We start from the raw sequence: 14,876 nt of genomic DNA, 5'->3' as shown, positions 1-14,876 counted from the left end.
TTATTTCTCCTGTTTTCATCCCTCCGGTCTCTTGCACATGCTCCATTTCCCCCAACCCTTTTTTGTCCAGAGACCAGATCATTTTCGCATCGCAAATATATTGAAAGTTTTAGTGAAGCAGCTCTGTGGATCAAACAGGTTGGTGGTTGTTGCTTGGCAACGGGAGCCAGGAGTGCCTGGCTGGATTCTTGGGTGCAGAACTGAGCTGTAACACAGTTAGCCGGGATAATCCACTTACTGACCTGCACATTAACGTCTGCCGGTGTGTGTGTGTGTGTGTGTGTGTGTGTGTGTGTGTGTGTGTGTGTGTGTGTGTGGACAGTGGAGACGTTGCAGACGCTGGTGAACGGCAGCCTGGGGGGAGCGATGGCCAGCGTGCACGAGGGAGGAGCCGCCGGGCCCGTATGCCTGCCCCGTCGGGCCGAGACGTTCGGAGGCTTCGACAGTCACCAGATGCACGGCGGCAAGAGTAAGCCCCGCCTTCTGACGTTGGATTAGATTGGACCCCCAAAAAAAAGAAAAACAACTCCCAATCCCGCTGTAAAATTCCACATTTAATTGAGCGAGTTGGAGGTGACACAGCACCCGATGCTTCCCACAATGCACCTGTTCAGCGCAGTAGACGAGGTGTTTTAGAAGCAGCCGGGGTTTCCTGAGGGAGGCGCGGCCTGAAGCGACGCCTCTCCACTGACCGGGCTTGAAAGCGGATGCAGCGCGTCACGTTGAGCTGGTCTAGGGTTCTGCTTCTGCAGCCGAACGAGGACGGCTACGTTAGATGGGATTTAGTATTACTGACGGAATTTGTGGGAGCAGAGAGGGAGAAGAAGGAAGCGCAGAATAAAATGGCTGCACTGTGATGGAGATCAAAAATGGTTGTAAATGTTCCTATTTCAGTGGACGGTGGAGTCACAAAGCAAATTAGATAAATAAGACTCTCCCATAAAAATACGGACCTTAGTATGTTTTTACTACTACTTCTGAGAATGTTAATGCTCAAATCCTTCATCTTTATTTCTAATCCTTTGTAGTTTTTGAGTCTCTGGAAAATATGATGTCAACACCAAAGTTGCATAACTCTTAACTTTATGTTGTTGCTTCCTGTGTGACCTATTGATTGCTCACAGAGTCTCTCCTGGTGTTGCAACACAAATTGAGTTTAGTTAACATAAAAATGAAAAGGAGACACGTTTTTCCAAAACAAGAACATTTTATGTGTTGAGCTGCAAATCCTTGTAGGTTTATGTTTCTACTGGTTTCCCAAACTAGGTCTAGGTCAGATGGCTAAGAAAACATCTGTGAACAGCAGTTTTGAAGTTGTGCCAAAAAAAATTTATTTGCACTCTGTCTTGTTTTTAACTAGGCCACTTTTTAATTGTCGATTAATGGCCTATTAGATTAAAATGAGTCCCAATCTATTAACTACTAACATCCACATCAGTGTTGTAGTTTGGACGCCATCCAGAAGGGGGCACCACTGGTTAGCCTTAATCAGAGCCAGTTGACATAGAAACAATGATGGCGGTGCCATACCAGAATGGGAAAGAGAAACTGTCCAAACAGAGTCCGGAGTGGGATTCCAAATGGACTTTATGTGGTTCTGTTTTGACATATAAACATTCAACATGAGGTTTCACCATAGCAGCCACACAGACGAGCATTAGCAGCTGCAACTTCATTTTCAAAAATTACTGTCATGAGTAATTGACACAAGTCACAAGTGCTACGATGGCATATTAGGGCCATTGTACATAGAAAAAAAAAGTACATTTTTGACAAAAATTGGCAACTTTGCTAATTTTTTAGATTAATCACTAAATATGAGATTTTAAAAAAAATTCTAATTTTTTATCTTTTTTTGCAGATTTTTGATTTTGGAGATTAACCTAAAAAGTTCTGATTTTACTTATTTTATTTTTTTTGGCAGACATTTACTCCGTGTTTCTATCTATAATGTCCCTAACACATCGTCGTAGATTGTGTTGGCGTTGTGCTGCACACAGCGTTTTGGTTGTAAAATAGACACACCAGCTCGTCGTTGTGAGCAGGTAAAACTTCTCACCTGAAGCTCCTCCAAACTTCAACGCTACTTTCCAAAGATGAGACGGTTTTCTCTTACGGACCTGGTGTAGACGGGTTTGATTTCCATTTATGGAAAAGACGGTTGATATTTAGTTGGCTACCTTACAGGTAAACTCAGCGCATCTGCTTTTAGAAAAGCAAAAATAAAGCCTAAACGTAATAAATCTTTTATTGCTGTTCTAACATATCGCCTGTCTAAAAGGGTAAAAAAAGAGCAAAAAAACAAACAGCTTGTCATCTGCGATCACATCCATTACCCTACTCCGACGATTCCTGACGCAAAATAAATGTATTGAATGAACATTGTTTTAATTTCTTTTTATTTTTTTTTAAAAACGTGCTCCATCTTGTTTGTCTCCCCGTCTCACCAGGTGGAGACAAAGACGAGAGCGAGGACGCGGTGGGAGACTTGCGCAGGACGGAGTCGGACAGCGTTTTGAAGAAGGTCTGCATCTCAGCATCCGACTACTTCCTGACTCACACACAGCCTGAGGCCATGTGTCCTCCTACATCAGCAGCAGCATTTAGATAAATGTTGCTGCCCACCCACCACTCCTCCCCCCACCCCACTGCTGGATTAGCCTCTTGACTCTTCCTGCCAGGTCTTGTTGCCACTGACGACCATCAGCTGGATATCTATCCGACAGTGGTGGGGAAGAAGAAAGAAAAACAAATCAAAAAAGAAAACACAAATCAACCTCTGATTATTCCAGTGCTGTCGGCATTGTTGTGTCATGGATGCGGTTTTTTTCTGCATGTAATAATTGTCGAGATGTTTTATGATTCTGTTTGACGAGAAAGTAATAATAATAATTAGAAAAGCAGACAAGCCCTTACTGGAAATGTTCAGAGGAAAATATGCACTGAGGTGGAAATCAAAGACATGTGCCACATCTTGATTTCCAAATTTAAACTTAAAAACATAAAAGCTGCACATCAATAATCTTCTGCACGCATGCGACTTCAGTCTGTCTGAGTTCTCGTTCTTTTGCGTGCAGGGAGGAAACGCCCACCTGCTGCAGCTGCTGAAGAGGAACAGTGAGGTAAGAACGCCTTCCTGTCTCCGAGCTCGCTAAGAGACGTCGGCATGGAAACGGTCAAAACAACCGTTGTTTGCTGCAGCCCAGCCCATGCGTGATGTTGCAGCAGCTTTTGGCCGTTGCACAAAGTGCTTTTTGGAAGTGCAATGAACAAAGAGACGAAGATGCAAGTGCCTTGCTAAATAAAAGATGAAGTATGTTTAAAAAAAAAATAGAGAGAAAGGGGAAGTTTACTATATGTTTGTAGTTTTTTTTTTTTAAACACCAGAAATAATATTCAGATGTAGTTTGTGACACTACATCTGGGATGAGGCGATATGGACTTAGAACTTTATGGCAATATTTTGCAGTGCTACTGTGATAACAGTAAAAATTGTGATTACAAAAATGTAACAATAAATAGGCGACTGCATGGCACAGCATTCATATCGCCATAAATACAAATGTTCTCATCTGAAAAAGCGTTTTATGGGATGCCACTTACTTAAATAAATATAATTTTTATCACTACACTGCAAAAACAGAAAATCTTACAAAGTGTTTTAGGTCTAGTTTTTACTGCAAATATCTTAGTACACTTTAAACAAAACAATATACATAAAACAATAGGTGCTTGTTTTACGTGTATTGATTTTTGACTTTTTTGTAATATTGATGTTCATCAATATTAAGGAATTATTGACTTAAAACAAGCTCATGTATTTTGCTTAAATGTTACTTGTAAGTTAGTTTTCCCTGATTTCAAGTGTACTAAAATATTTGCACCAGAAATAAGTACCGTACTTGGCAAGATGTTTTTTTTGCAGTTTAACTAAATTAAATTTTTTCTTTTTTTATTTACTGATATTTATTAACACTCTTATTTAACAAAAAGTGGAAAAAGCGGCAAAAAATAAAACTTCTGATTGTGCTGGGGTTTTTTTTTTTTTTCTTAAAATCAAGAACTGAGATTCATCATGCCAACGATAAATCACATATATTTTCCACTCATACACGAGGCTGCTGCGTGCCTCAGATTTCACCTCCCGTTTCCGAGGGTTCACTTCCTCAGCTGCTAGTAGCATCACATAAATCGTATTTGTATGCTTGTAAACACTCAGCAAAGCAAAGGTCAGCGGCCTGGTCCTATTTAGAGTGTTTTGAAAAGAAGACAAATGCCACGTCCGTAACACGCTAGTATGAAGCCGGGCTTCCATAAGCGCTGCAGGACGGAGCCTATTCATGCCGCTTGCACTCTTTCACGTTTTGTCAGGTTGCAAACAAAAACTTTAAGGCGTTTTAGTGGGTTTGTGTGTTAAGGCCAAGAAAACTGGAATGAAAGGGGAGGGGGAAAAAAAAAGATTTTCAACATTTTTAGCAAGGCACTCTAAGCAGTTTAACACCAAGCGAGATGATGACAGCAGGACGAATGCAGGTTGTATGACGCTCGTTGTTTTCACTGTTTCCCACAGCAGGTCCTCCACAGCGTCTCCAACCTGCATCTCCTGCTCAGCACTCTGCAGGTACGCCGCCTCTCCTCCAGTCTGCATCCGCTCGCTGCAGATCTGAACTCAGAAGATGAAACGTTGTGAAGCTTTGTGTTGTTAATGTACATCTGAAAAATGTATCGTTCTGCGTGCAGATCGACACACGCTGCAAAGACGCAAAGTCTTATTTTGGTGTCTAATTTCTAGTTCTTAGTAGACATGAAATAAGGCAAAACTAACTCACAGCTAACCTTTCAGCAAGACATAGTAGCTTGTTTTAATTCAATAATTACTAGATCCGATATTGGAAAAAGACTGTAGACAGGTATCGTTGACACTGTGCCCGATCTAGTCAGTCTATTTCTAAGCTTTTTGGTGCAAGTGACTTTATGCTTTATTACTTATTTAACATTATATTTAGATTATAGCTGCACTTTCTGAGCCCATTTAAAGAAGATTTGTTGCAGTTTTATGTTTTCCATGTTTAATCAAGATAATCAATCTATTTTTTGTCAGTTTCACTTTTTTATTATTATTTATTTCTCATTGACTGTTATGCTCCTATTTGCACTTAATGAACAAATTAAAGTTCTGTTGGGGTTTTTTTTTAACGTTTGACTAAGCTTGTTAAGCTTTTTGTTGTATTTAGGTGTGCTGTACTGGTGCAGAGTTATTAAATACGTTTGTAATTTAGTACAGTTATGTTTGCATTTTAAACAAAATGTGAAAAAAATAAAATAAAATAAATAAATTAATTAAGGAAAAGTACTAGTTATGAGTGAAATAATTTAGCAATGGAGCAAAACATTTTTCCCTCATAACTTGAAATATCTTTGTCTCTTTCACCAAAATTTAAAGTCTACCAAATCAAAACAAGCTCCAATATATCTTGCTGAATCGTTACTTGTCTGTTAGTTTTTCACGTCTACTGAGACGTTTACACTAGAAACCAGACCAAAAAAAACTACTTGGTAACTACAATGTAATGGTACGAGCCAAAAGAACCCAAAACAAAACATCATCTTAAAAATCTAAAGAGTTTGTGTGTCTGATGTGATCTTTGGCGGCAGGCGGTGGTGGTCCAGCAGGACAGCTACATCGAGGACCAGCGGCAGGCCCTGAGCGAGCGCTCCTCCTCGTGCTCGTCGCTGTCGCGCCAGTCGTCACGGCCCAGCTCGCTGATCGAGCAGGAGAAGCAGCGCAGCCTGGAGAAGCAGCGGCAGGAGCTGGCCTCCCTGCAGAGGCAGCAGGCCGCTCTGGCCGAGGAGAGGCGGAGGAGGGAGAGGGAGTGGGAGCTGAGGGAGCAGCAGCTCTCAGACAGAGAGTCCACGGTGCACCTGCAGGTGAGACGGCGCCTCGTCTTCCACCGACGTCCTTCTCCACGTCAGGCTCTAAGTTTTCCGGGAGTGGGGATCACTTCATGCCGGAGTAGTTCAGGACTGCAGGGGATTTTCTTCCACATCGCGCTATAAAGTAGAAACTCTAGTTCTCTTCACAGATTTACATAGTGACTTGAAAGTTCAAACAATCAGTCAGTCGAGTTTATTTGTGTGACACGTTTCAGCACCAAGGCAGTTCAAAGTACTTTATATCATAAAAACACAGAAGTAAAAAAAAAACCATTTGAGAAACCAGTAACAAACATTATGTTTTGTCACTATTCTTTTTTTTTAAAATACTTTCAGCTTGATGTGAGATGCAGATTGAAGTGATTGTTTGTGTTTATGGGATTTGGTTCAGGTGAAAGGATGTGGCTTTTTAGGGTTTCAGTGTTTTCTAAGTAGAATCATCCACTATTACAGGTTCACAATACTCTCAGGTATTAAAAAAGTCTCCTAGACCTCAATATTGCTATAAAACCTGTCAGAGGTAGAAAAACACTTGAAAATAATGTAGATCTTCACCTTTCTCCAAAAGAAAACCCACCCTGAAAGTAGGATGGGTTACACCAAAGTAACTATTACTGCACTATTATTGTTTTGGTATATAAACCAAAATACTAGGGGTGCACTGAGAAATCAACTCTGATCGCCTTAATTTTATGAGACAGATGATCGGCCGATACTTACATGAGAAATCAATATTTTCCTGTCTTATCTACCTCTGCAAAGAGCTGAAAATCAGCCACTGTCCCTTTTGCTCTGCCATGGCAGAGGGCTGACTGCCAGAGACTTTTTATGCAAAATAATTAATTATCAGCCAAAAATTGGCAGGTTGGGCTTCTAAAAAAAAATTTCAAACTATATTTCTTTGACTTCTTAGATAATGAGATTCTAGTCTGATCAGTTCTGCTTTCAGAGTGAGTTATTTTAGGGGCTCTTGTCACTTTAAATCCAAATAAACTGCTGGCCACGCACCCCAACTCAACGTTTACACGCACACGCTACGATGGCTGCAAACAGATGAACAATTATACAAACATACATCTTTGAAAAGCAGAAACGGTGCCTCCTGCACAACCAACAAGAACACAGCAAGTGCTTTCTGGATGTCAAGCCAACAACAAAACACTTTTCTAGCAGCCATTGTACAACATATACATTGGTAAAACCAGCTGACAAAACGTGCTGGAGCTCCACTTGGTTTGCTAGGTGACAGTCTGGGCTTCGCTGGTGGGACGTAACAATTGGGAGGTTTTTGAAACGGGTCATTTTCCAAACACCTAAAAAGTTGAAGCTATTGCCACCAAGTGCTCGGCTGTTTTTAGAAGCTTTAGAAACCCAAATGGAAGAACAAAAAAATGTGCAAAATGCGAATTTGTCATAATAGATCCTCTTTAAACATCGTGATCGGCCGGAAAACTGCAGTCGGTGCAACCCTATAAAATACTCAACCTCTGAGGCTTACTTTAAGATGACAAAGTTCATAGAGTATGAATGTGTTTTCTATCCACTGTGTGTAGTTAATTTATAGACTGATTATCTGTCAATATTTGAGGGGGGGGACCTCAATTAAATCTTAGGATCTTTCCCCTCCTAAGGTTGAGCTTTCTTCAGGTATAATCGAGTGAAATCAGCGCTCAGACAGTCACAGGACACATTGTCTTCTTCAAAGCTTTACGTTTATCAACCTTCAAAACCTGCAGCGTGTTTTTAAAAAGCCATCTTGCTTTCCAAGAATCGCATTCACGTCTTTGTGCAGTGAACATTTCTGAGCGCTGTTGTTTCATGAAAGCGATGACTCTGGCTCCCAAACCACTGCAGGAGGAGGAGGTGCAGAAGCAGCAGAAGCAGCTCGACGAGGAGAGGAAAGAGCTGCAGAGCAAGAAGGAAGAGTACCAAAGAGACCTGGAGAGGCTGAGAGACGCCCAGAGGAAGCTGGAGAAGGAGAGGGAGGCCGTGCAGCGGCAGATCCACAGGATGGAAGAGCTGCGGCTGTCTGAGGTGAGTCGGGGGGACGGATGTCAGGGAAATATGACAGCCTGAGTCCTGCAGGTGGAGCTGAGGGTTGGAGTCTGACCGTCGTAGGGGTGTAAACATAGTTTCAGCGCTTCAGGCAGTCCATACAGATTAGCTTTTCCTTTCACATTATTCTCACTATTAATCAACGTTAAATCTTCAAAACACACAAAATCTTATCAAGTATTATTGGTATAGTTTCTAGTGCAAATGTCTTAAAGAAGACAAAACTAACTTACAAGTAACCTTTCAACGAGATGTAGGAGCTTATTTTAAATCAATAATTTCTTGATATTGTTGAAAAAACTATTTCCACTGGTAGATTATTTCACTTCTAACTAGAGACGCATCGATCTGATACTGATATCAGTATTGTTCTGATAGTGATATCAGTATTTTTCAGATACTGATATCAGTATTGTTCTGGTATTGATATCAGTATTGTCCCGATATTGAAAATAATTCTAGATCAGGTATCTGTGACAGTGTGCATAATGGCAGATCTTTTCAGTCTAATTCTACGCTTTGTTCTCAGAGTGACGTCATGCTTTATTATTTATTTTTACATCAAATTTAGAAACGCTTTCTGAACCATTTGGAAGAACATTTGTTGTAGTTTAATTTTACAAGGTCGTCAGCCTATTGTTTTTGTCAGTTTCTGTTTGTTTTTTTTATAATTTATACCCCGATTGCACCGCCTAGATAAATTAAAGTTATTTATACATGTTTGACCAAGCTTTTGAAGCTGTTGGTGTATTTTAGTGTGCTGTACTGGTGCAGAGTTATCAGGTAAATTTGTAGTTCAGTAAATTTATGTCTTCATTATTAAAAAAAAGAGAGATACTAAACCTCAGATATCGGTAATGGCACTGGAAGTGAGAAGAGTGGATCGGTGCATCCCTACTTACAAGATGAATACAATGTCTTGTTAACCAGTACTTTTATATTTCACTGAATTTATCAATATTAGGGAATTATTGATAAAACAGTAGTTCTGATAGTTTCTTGTTCTGATAAATGAACTTCTAGTATTGTTCTGGATGATTAGCATCACGTTTTGTTCTTCCAGAGGACTCCCTCCACGACGTCCGACGAATCCCTGTTCCTGGGCAGCTCCCAGTCCCTGGAGCTGGACCCCCTGGAGCTCTCCTCCTCCTCGTCTTCGTCCTCCACCCTGCCCAGGCTGCAGCCTCCACGCTCCAAGGCCAGCAGGAAGGGCCTGAACCCGTTCACCTCGTCGTCCTCCGGCAGCCTCAAGAGCTCCGAGGCCAACAGCCAGATCTCCAAGGGCTTCCTGCAGCTGGCCAAGACCAAGAGCAAAGACGGAAAGAAGAAGAAGAAGAGCAAAGGCGGCAGCGCACAGGCGGCAGGTAGGGAATGCTGATGGATTCTGATGAATTATTAAGCGTCTTGCAGCAAGTTGAAGTGTTTTCTCATCAGGGGGTTGTGGGGGCACTTGGAGTCAGATGCAGAAGGAAAATAAGGCTTGTGTTTAGGATGGACGGCGGATGTGTTAGATGTATTTTAGGGCCTCAAGGTTTCCTAGAAGATTTTTTTTTTCTTTTGCAGTTTTCATGCATTCCCAACAACTTTCCATGGAAAGCCGAAACTTTAAATATGGCTGGAGGTAACACTCCATTTCCGTCATTCTGAAGTAGTTCAGATAACTACTTTAGAGAATAAAGATTGTGTCTTTATTCTGCTGATATGACTATATGTTTTTCAACATTTATTGTTTGGAAAATCTGAGTTTTTTTCCCATAGTTTGCATAGTTCAGAGTGATGTGAGGTCACCCAGGGCAGCCATCTTGTTTGACAAGCGTCTTTTACAGCTTTTATTTTGTAGGGCTTCGAATTCAAGTCGACTTTACGAGAAAGTATTAAAGCCAGGCTAAGATTTTTTTTTATTTTTTTATTTAATTACAAGAATAAAGTCATAAAATTACAAAAAACAATAACAGAGTCAAAATAATGCAAGAATAAACTCATAATATCACCAGAATAAAGTTGTAGTTTTATTTATATACTTCATATTCTTACATAAAAAATAAGAAAAATACCATTGAGGAAAGTTGAGCATCTTGTGAAGTCATAGGATTCTGTATGAGTTTTGCAGACTTTATAGAAATATTTAATATGTTTTACCCGTCAGCATCATATAATTATCAGTAACAGGACAATAAACTTTAAAAGCTGTACGTTTTGAAGAGAGAGTCACAAACTGATCCTGATAGCTTTAGAAGCTTTTCCTTATTAAAGCAACCCTTTTTTTTCTCATCATTTTAACATGGTTGTTCTGGTAAGATTGTGTCTTTATTCTGCCAATGTGATTATTGTCATAATTAATCCAAAATTCTCACAGGCTGGCGTTGATACTCCATCATACAACTCACAGTAGGGACGGATGAAATAAAAGCCACATTTTGAAACTATTTCTGTCATTTGAAATTTGGTTTTTAGAATAATTTACTCACTGAACTCAACCTAAACTAGACGTTTTAGTGAATGACTCCCAGGAGGCTCCTGCATGTCGACCTGGTTCTCATTTAGCCAGGTCGCTCCATCCGGTGAACAGCAGTGATCAAAATCAGGACTGCGGCTGCTCCTCTGACTCGTTTCATCCTCCACAAGAGGATAAGCGGCAGATTTGAGTAGCCAGATCTTCGTCAGCGCTCACACCAGAGAGGTTGCTTCATCCGTCGTGTGAACTACACAGACATTTATCACTGGAAGCTTCTGGGTGTCATCAGACAACACCCTCTTTTTTTCTATTTTTTTCTTTTCCTGCCTCCCTGTTTTCGCAGAGACCCGATTAGTATTTCGCACGGGTCGCCGAGGCGACGCGCACATTTGTTGCGGAAGTAAATTAGTTTGGAGAGTAAAATATTCAGCTGTCCTACATTTCAGGAAGGGGGGGAGCTGCAGCACTTTTTTTTTTTCCCCCACTTTCCCATCCTATATTCAAGATCCTTCCTGTGTTTACAGATCAGACAGACGCAGCAGAGAGAGAGAGAGAGAGGGGGATAAAGGAAAAAAAAAAGATTTGGTATTAAAAGCACAGAGACATGAGAGAAGCACAAATACATTTGGAGATGATGGCTGTGAAATGAACATGCAGCACATTAGGCAGCTCCCTCAGGCGGCCTGTTGACTCTCCTTTAATGGGTCTGTGACACTGACTCCTCTCTTCTCCTCCCCTCAGACCCCCAGCATGTTCCCGAGCCCCCCATGGACGGAGAGATCTTCTTCTGCTAAGACTCTGCCACGGCGGCGGCGGCGGCGACTCCATCGTCGCTCTCGACAACCCGGAGGCGACGTGTTCCTGCGCACTTTCTCAGTACGACATGTAGCACAGACTGCCCTTCCGTTTGGATTTTCGTTTAGAGGTGCAACCAAGAAGCCTTTAGTTTAGTTTTGGTTTTTTTTCGAGGCTGGTACCACTTCTTATGTTCGGCTCATTCCCAGATTCGTTATGGAATGTAAGCGATGGAAGAAGTAATAAAAACACACACACATTTGAAAAACGAAAAAACCGTGCTGCATATTGAATCCGATAGAGAGAGGAACGACAAGATGAGTCCATCCATTATGAATCAGAGCATATGTTCCAGCTTTATTCATCGGGACTTCGCTGTAAAAGAGCATCAAACTGGCAGAGGCAATTAAAGACCCAACAGAAAAACTTAGTTTTTTATGGAATTGAGGAATTTATGCATAAGGAGAAACGGAAAAATTGGGGATTTGACATCACCAATCAGAGCCAATCAAAAGAACATGGGACAGTTGCCACAACTCTGACCAATTGATCAATGCAATTGATCAATTGATCAATGTCTAGCTTGTCTCCACAAGCTAGACTCTGTTTTCTTTTCCAGCACACGAACGCCCGTTCAAATCCCAACGCAAACTAAACCAAAAGTACTTCCTTTTGGTCTAGTTTCTAGTACGGATATCTTAGTAAACCTGAAATAAGACAAAACCAACTGAGTAACCTTTCAGCAATAGGAGCTTGTTTTAAGTAATCTATTCCTTAATATTGATGAAAAAACTGCCGGTTCCACTGGCAGGTTATTTCACTTATAACATGGGAAAAATGTCTTGTTCTAAGTTTAATAGACTTGCTGAAAAGTTACTTGTAAGTTAGTTTAGTCTTATTTTATGTGTACTAATATATTTCCACTAAAAGCTTGACCAAAGATTTTGTTTTTTTGCAGTGCAGGAACAGATTAGCGCTTCACCGCAACGTTTTCGACGCTGATCACTTTTGTTAACTGTTAATCGACGACTGGGGAAAAAAAAAAAAAAAAAAGCACTGAAGGGCCTCGTGTTGTCCTGGCAACATTAGCCTTTTTTTATCACCAGGAGCTGCTGCCTCCGTGTTTCACTCCTGACAAATCACATCACACATCACAACCACTTTCTTTTATGTTTTGCTGCCGCCAGATCGTAAGCTAAGCGGACGCGGCGAACGACAAGTTGAGCAATCCGCGGCGGCTTTACGCCGTCCATCACGGTTCCTGATGAGGTTGTTAATTTATTTAAATTGGGGATGTCTCCATTTTGGAGTGAAACTCTTAAGACTCCGCTGTAATGAAAGGATGGAGACGTGCGCTATCTCTCCGTGTCAAACGGCTCAATTCATATCCTTTTAGTGTGTTGTAGAACCTTGGATGGATATTAGCTTGATCCCGGCGTTATCTGCCTGTCAATGAGCTTTTATGCAGCCCTCATCTTTCATCCGAGCCCAGACTACTGGAGGGGAGACAGCGGGGTGTTAGGGAGGTTTTACTTTTGTGTTTTAATTGCATATAACGCCGCAGGTAGCATACTAATGGCTGCTGTTAAAGCGTTGGCTCTTATTTTTTAAAATTATTTTTTCATTTCTGCTTTTGGCTCTGATTAGAAAGTCCGTAGACGGAAGCTACACGGCAAAACCACGAAGCCTTTGGTCTAGTTTCTAGTGCCAATATCTCAGTACATTTGATGAGACAAAACTACCTTGCAAGTAACTTTTCAGCAACTTATAGGAGCTGGTCAATAATTCCTTAATATTGATGAGGAAGTGCTAGTTCCACTGGCAGATTGTCAGCGATGAGACATGCTGTAAGTGAAAAAAATCTGCCAATGGAAGAAGTTGGGTTTTTTTTTTATCAATTAATTATTGACCAATATGCAGAGAGATTCGCACTGGAAACTAGATGAAAATAACTTGGTCAGGTTTTATGTTTTCGCAGGGTTTAAAAAAGTAAAAGAAGGAAACACGAAAGCCACTAGACTAAAGCTTCTCATTTCACAGAGTTCACTCTGTATTTTTAAGCACTTTTTGGTCCCAAAACATTGATACATCTTTTATTTTATATCGATATAGATTTTTTGATGTTTGTTTATTATTTGAAATCCAGTTGAACAACAATCCAAAGAGACACCATGTGTTCAAGTGTATAAAATATGTAGTTTGTTTCTTCTTTTTTTTTATATTTGAGGGGGGGGGGGTTTCCTGTAGTGCAAACTGGACTGTTTGCTCCTCCAAACCTAGATTTTGTAGGCTGTACAGTTTACCTGCTGGACAGGTAGGATGAAGAAACAAAAACACAAAACAAAACATGAAGTTGTGAGAACAAAAACACAACGTGGCAGTATGGGAGCGAGCGGAGTCAACGCCATGCTTTCCTCTTTCGTCTGTCTCGCTCAGTGCTTGTTTGCTACCTGCCCTCACTGCGCCTGCGTGCAGGACTGGAGTTATCGTAGGACGTCCCGTGAGAGGCTCACGGTTCCCGCCAGTTATCTGCTTCACGTCTTTGAGTTTATGGATTTCTGTCGCAGAAACGGAAAGAAAAGGGCTTTTACCTTTTTTACTTTAGTGTGTTTTTTTTTTTTTTTTTACCACTAGGGAGCACTGCACCGACTCCCTCCATCCGGGAAACCAAAACAAACAGAAAAGTACAAACCCCCGCTCCTTCCCCCCCGGCGGTGTTGTTGTTTTCTCGGCGGGTCATCGGCGTACGGCAGATAATGTGACGAGCGTGGGCCCTCGCGCTCCGTGACATTTTCCCCCTGCGGCATTTGTAACCGACTGAAAGAACAAATAAGTTGTCAAATCGTAATTGGTGATTCAACGCAGGCAGTCGGCAGCAGCTTTAATGTTGGAAGAGGGGGGAGGGCGGTCTGAGCCAGGGACAATCAGCAGACGCAGTTCAGGAAAATGAGCTCCCTCGTCCTCCACCACCACGACCGTGATGATGAGGATGATGAACCCGCGTGTGCGTGTGTGTGCATCAGGTGAAGCCCGCGTAGCCTTACGAATCTTGACGATAAAATGCACTAGAGTAGAAGCCAGCGTCTTCTCGGGACAGAGGAGAGCTTTTATACCTCTGCTTTCAATCGAAGGAAATTTTTGTACCATAGAAATGGTACGCTGTTCATTCTTAGCATTGTAAAAACAAAAACAAAAGAAAAGGGCAACAATGTAAATATGATCTCTGTATAAATAAAAACCAATCAACTGTACAAAAAAACAACAAAAAAAAGCAACAAAACAAAAAATAGTTTGATTTGTGATTTATTGCAACATTTTGTAAGAATATTTTATTTATGACTGCCCTGGTCTGTGGGGCAGTGGAAAATGTAAAAGCATATTTCACAATAATAATAATAATAAAAAATTCATAACACAGTGAATGGCTTATTGTGGTGTTTTGGCGGCGCTCCTCTGTTCTTCGTTTTGTCTCTGTAAGCCCGTCTGGTGTCGTCACGACGACCAGAACGCGGAGAATCCCAGACGGATCCGGAGAGATGCTGATGCTTCAAGTTTGAGTCCGGCTCAGCACCAAAGAATGAAAAGTTTAAATTAAGGTAAAACGTATTTCACCTTCTTTTTATATTATTCTGTGTTA

General features: G+C 41.2%; 1 protein-coding gene across 10 annotated transcripts in view; it reads left to right on the top strand.

Moving 5' to 3' along the window:
- Positions 1-14,656, top strand: part of LOC122820862 (A-kinase anchor protein 13) — a 135,266-nt gene extending 120,610 nt beyond the window's left edge. For 9 of the 10 annotated variants that reach the window (XM_044098588.1, XM_044098518.1, XM_044098513.1 and 6 more), the window contains 8 exons: positions 323-469; positions 2,451-2,524; positions 3,078-3,122; positions 4,571-4,621; positions 5,656-5,928; positions 7,789-7,968; positions 9,053-9,353; positions 11,186-14,656. In XM_044098588.1, the coding sequence (XP_043954523.1) occupies positions 323-469; positions 2,451-2,524; positions 3,078-3,122; positions 4,571-4,621; positions 5,656-5,928; positions 7,789-7,968; positions 9,053-9,353; positions 11,186-11,238 (1,124 nt within the window). In that variant the 3' untranslated portion in view covers positions 11,239-14,656. The remainder of the gene's footprint in view (positions 1-322; positions 470-2,450; positions 2,525-3,077; positions 3,123-4,570; positions 4,622-5,655; positions 5,929-7,788; positions 7,969-9,052; positions 9,354-11,185) is intronic. The other variant, XM_044098526.1, reaches the window with a different exon arrangement.
- The last annotated feature ends 220 nt before the right edge of the window (positions 14,657-14,876 follow it).

The sequence above is a fragment of the Gambusia affinis genome, linkage group LG02 (genome assembly GCF_019740435.1).
Source record: "Gambusia affinis linkage group LG02, SWU_Gaff_1.0, whole genome shotgun sequence".
Lineage (NCBI taxonomy): Eukaryota > Metazoa > Chordata > Actinopteri > Cyprinodontiformes > Poeciliidae > Gambusia > Gambusia affinis.
This window is presented reverse-complemented; position numbering and strand designations above follow the sequence as displayed.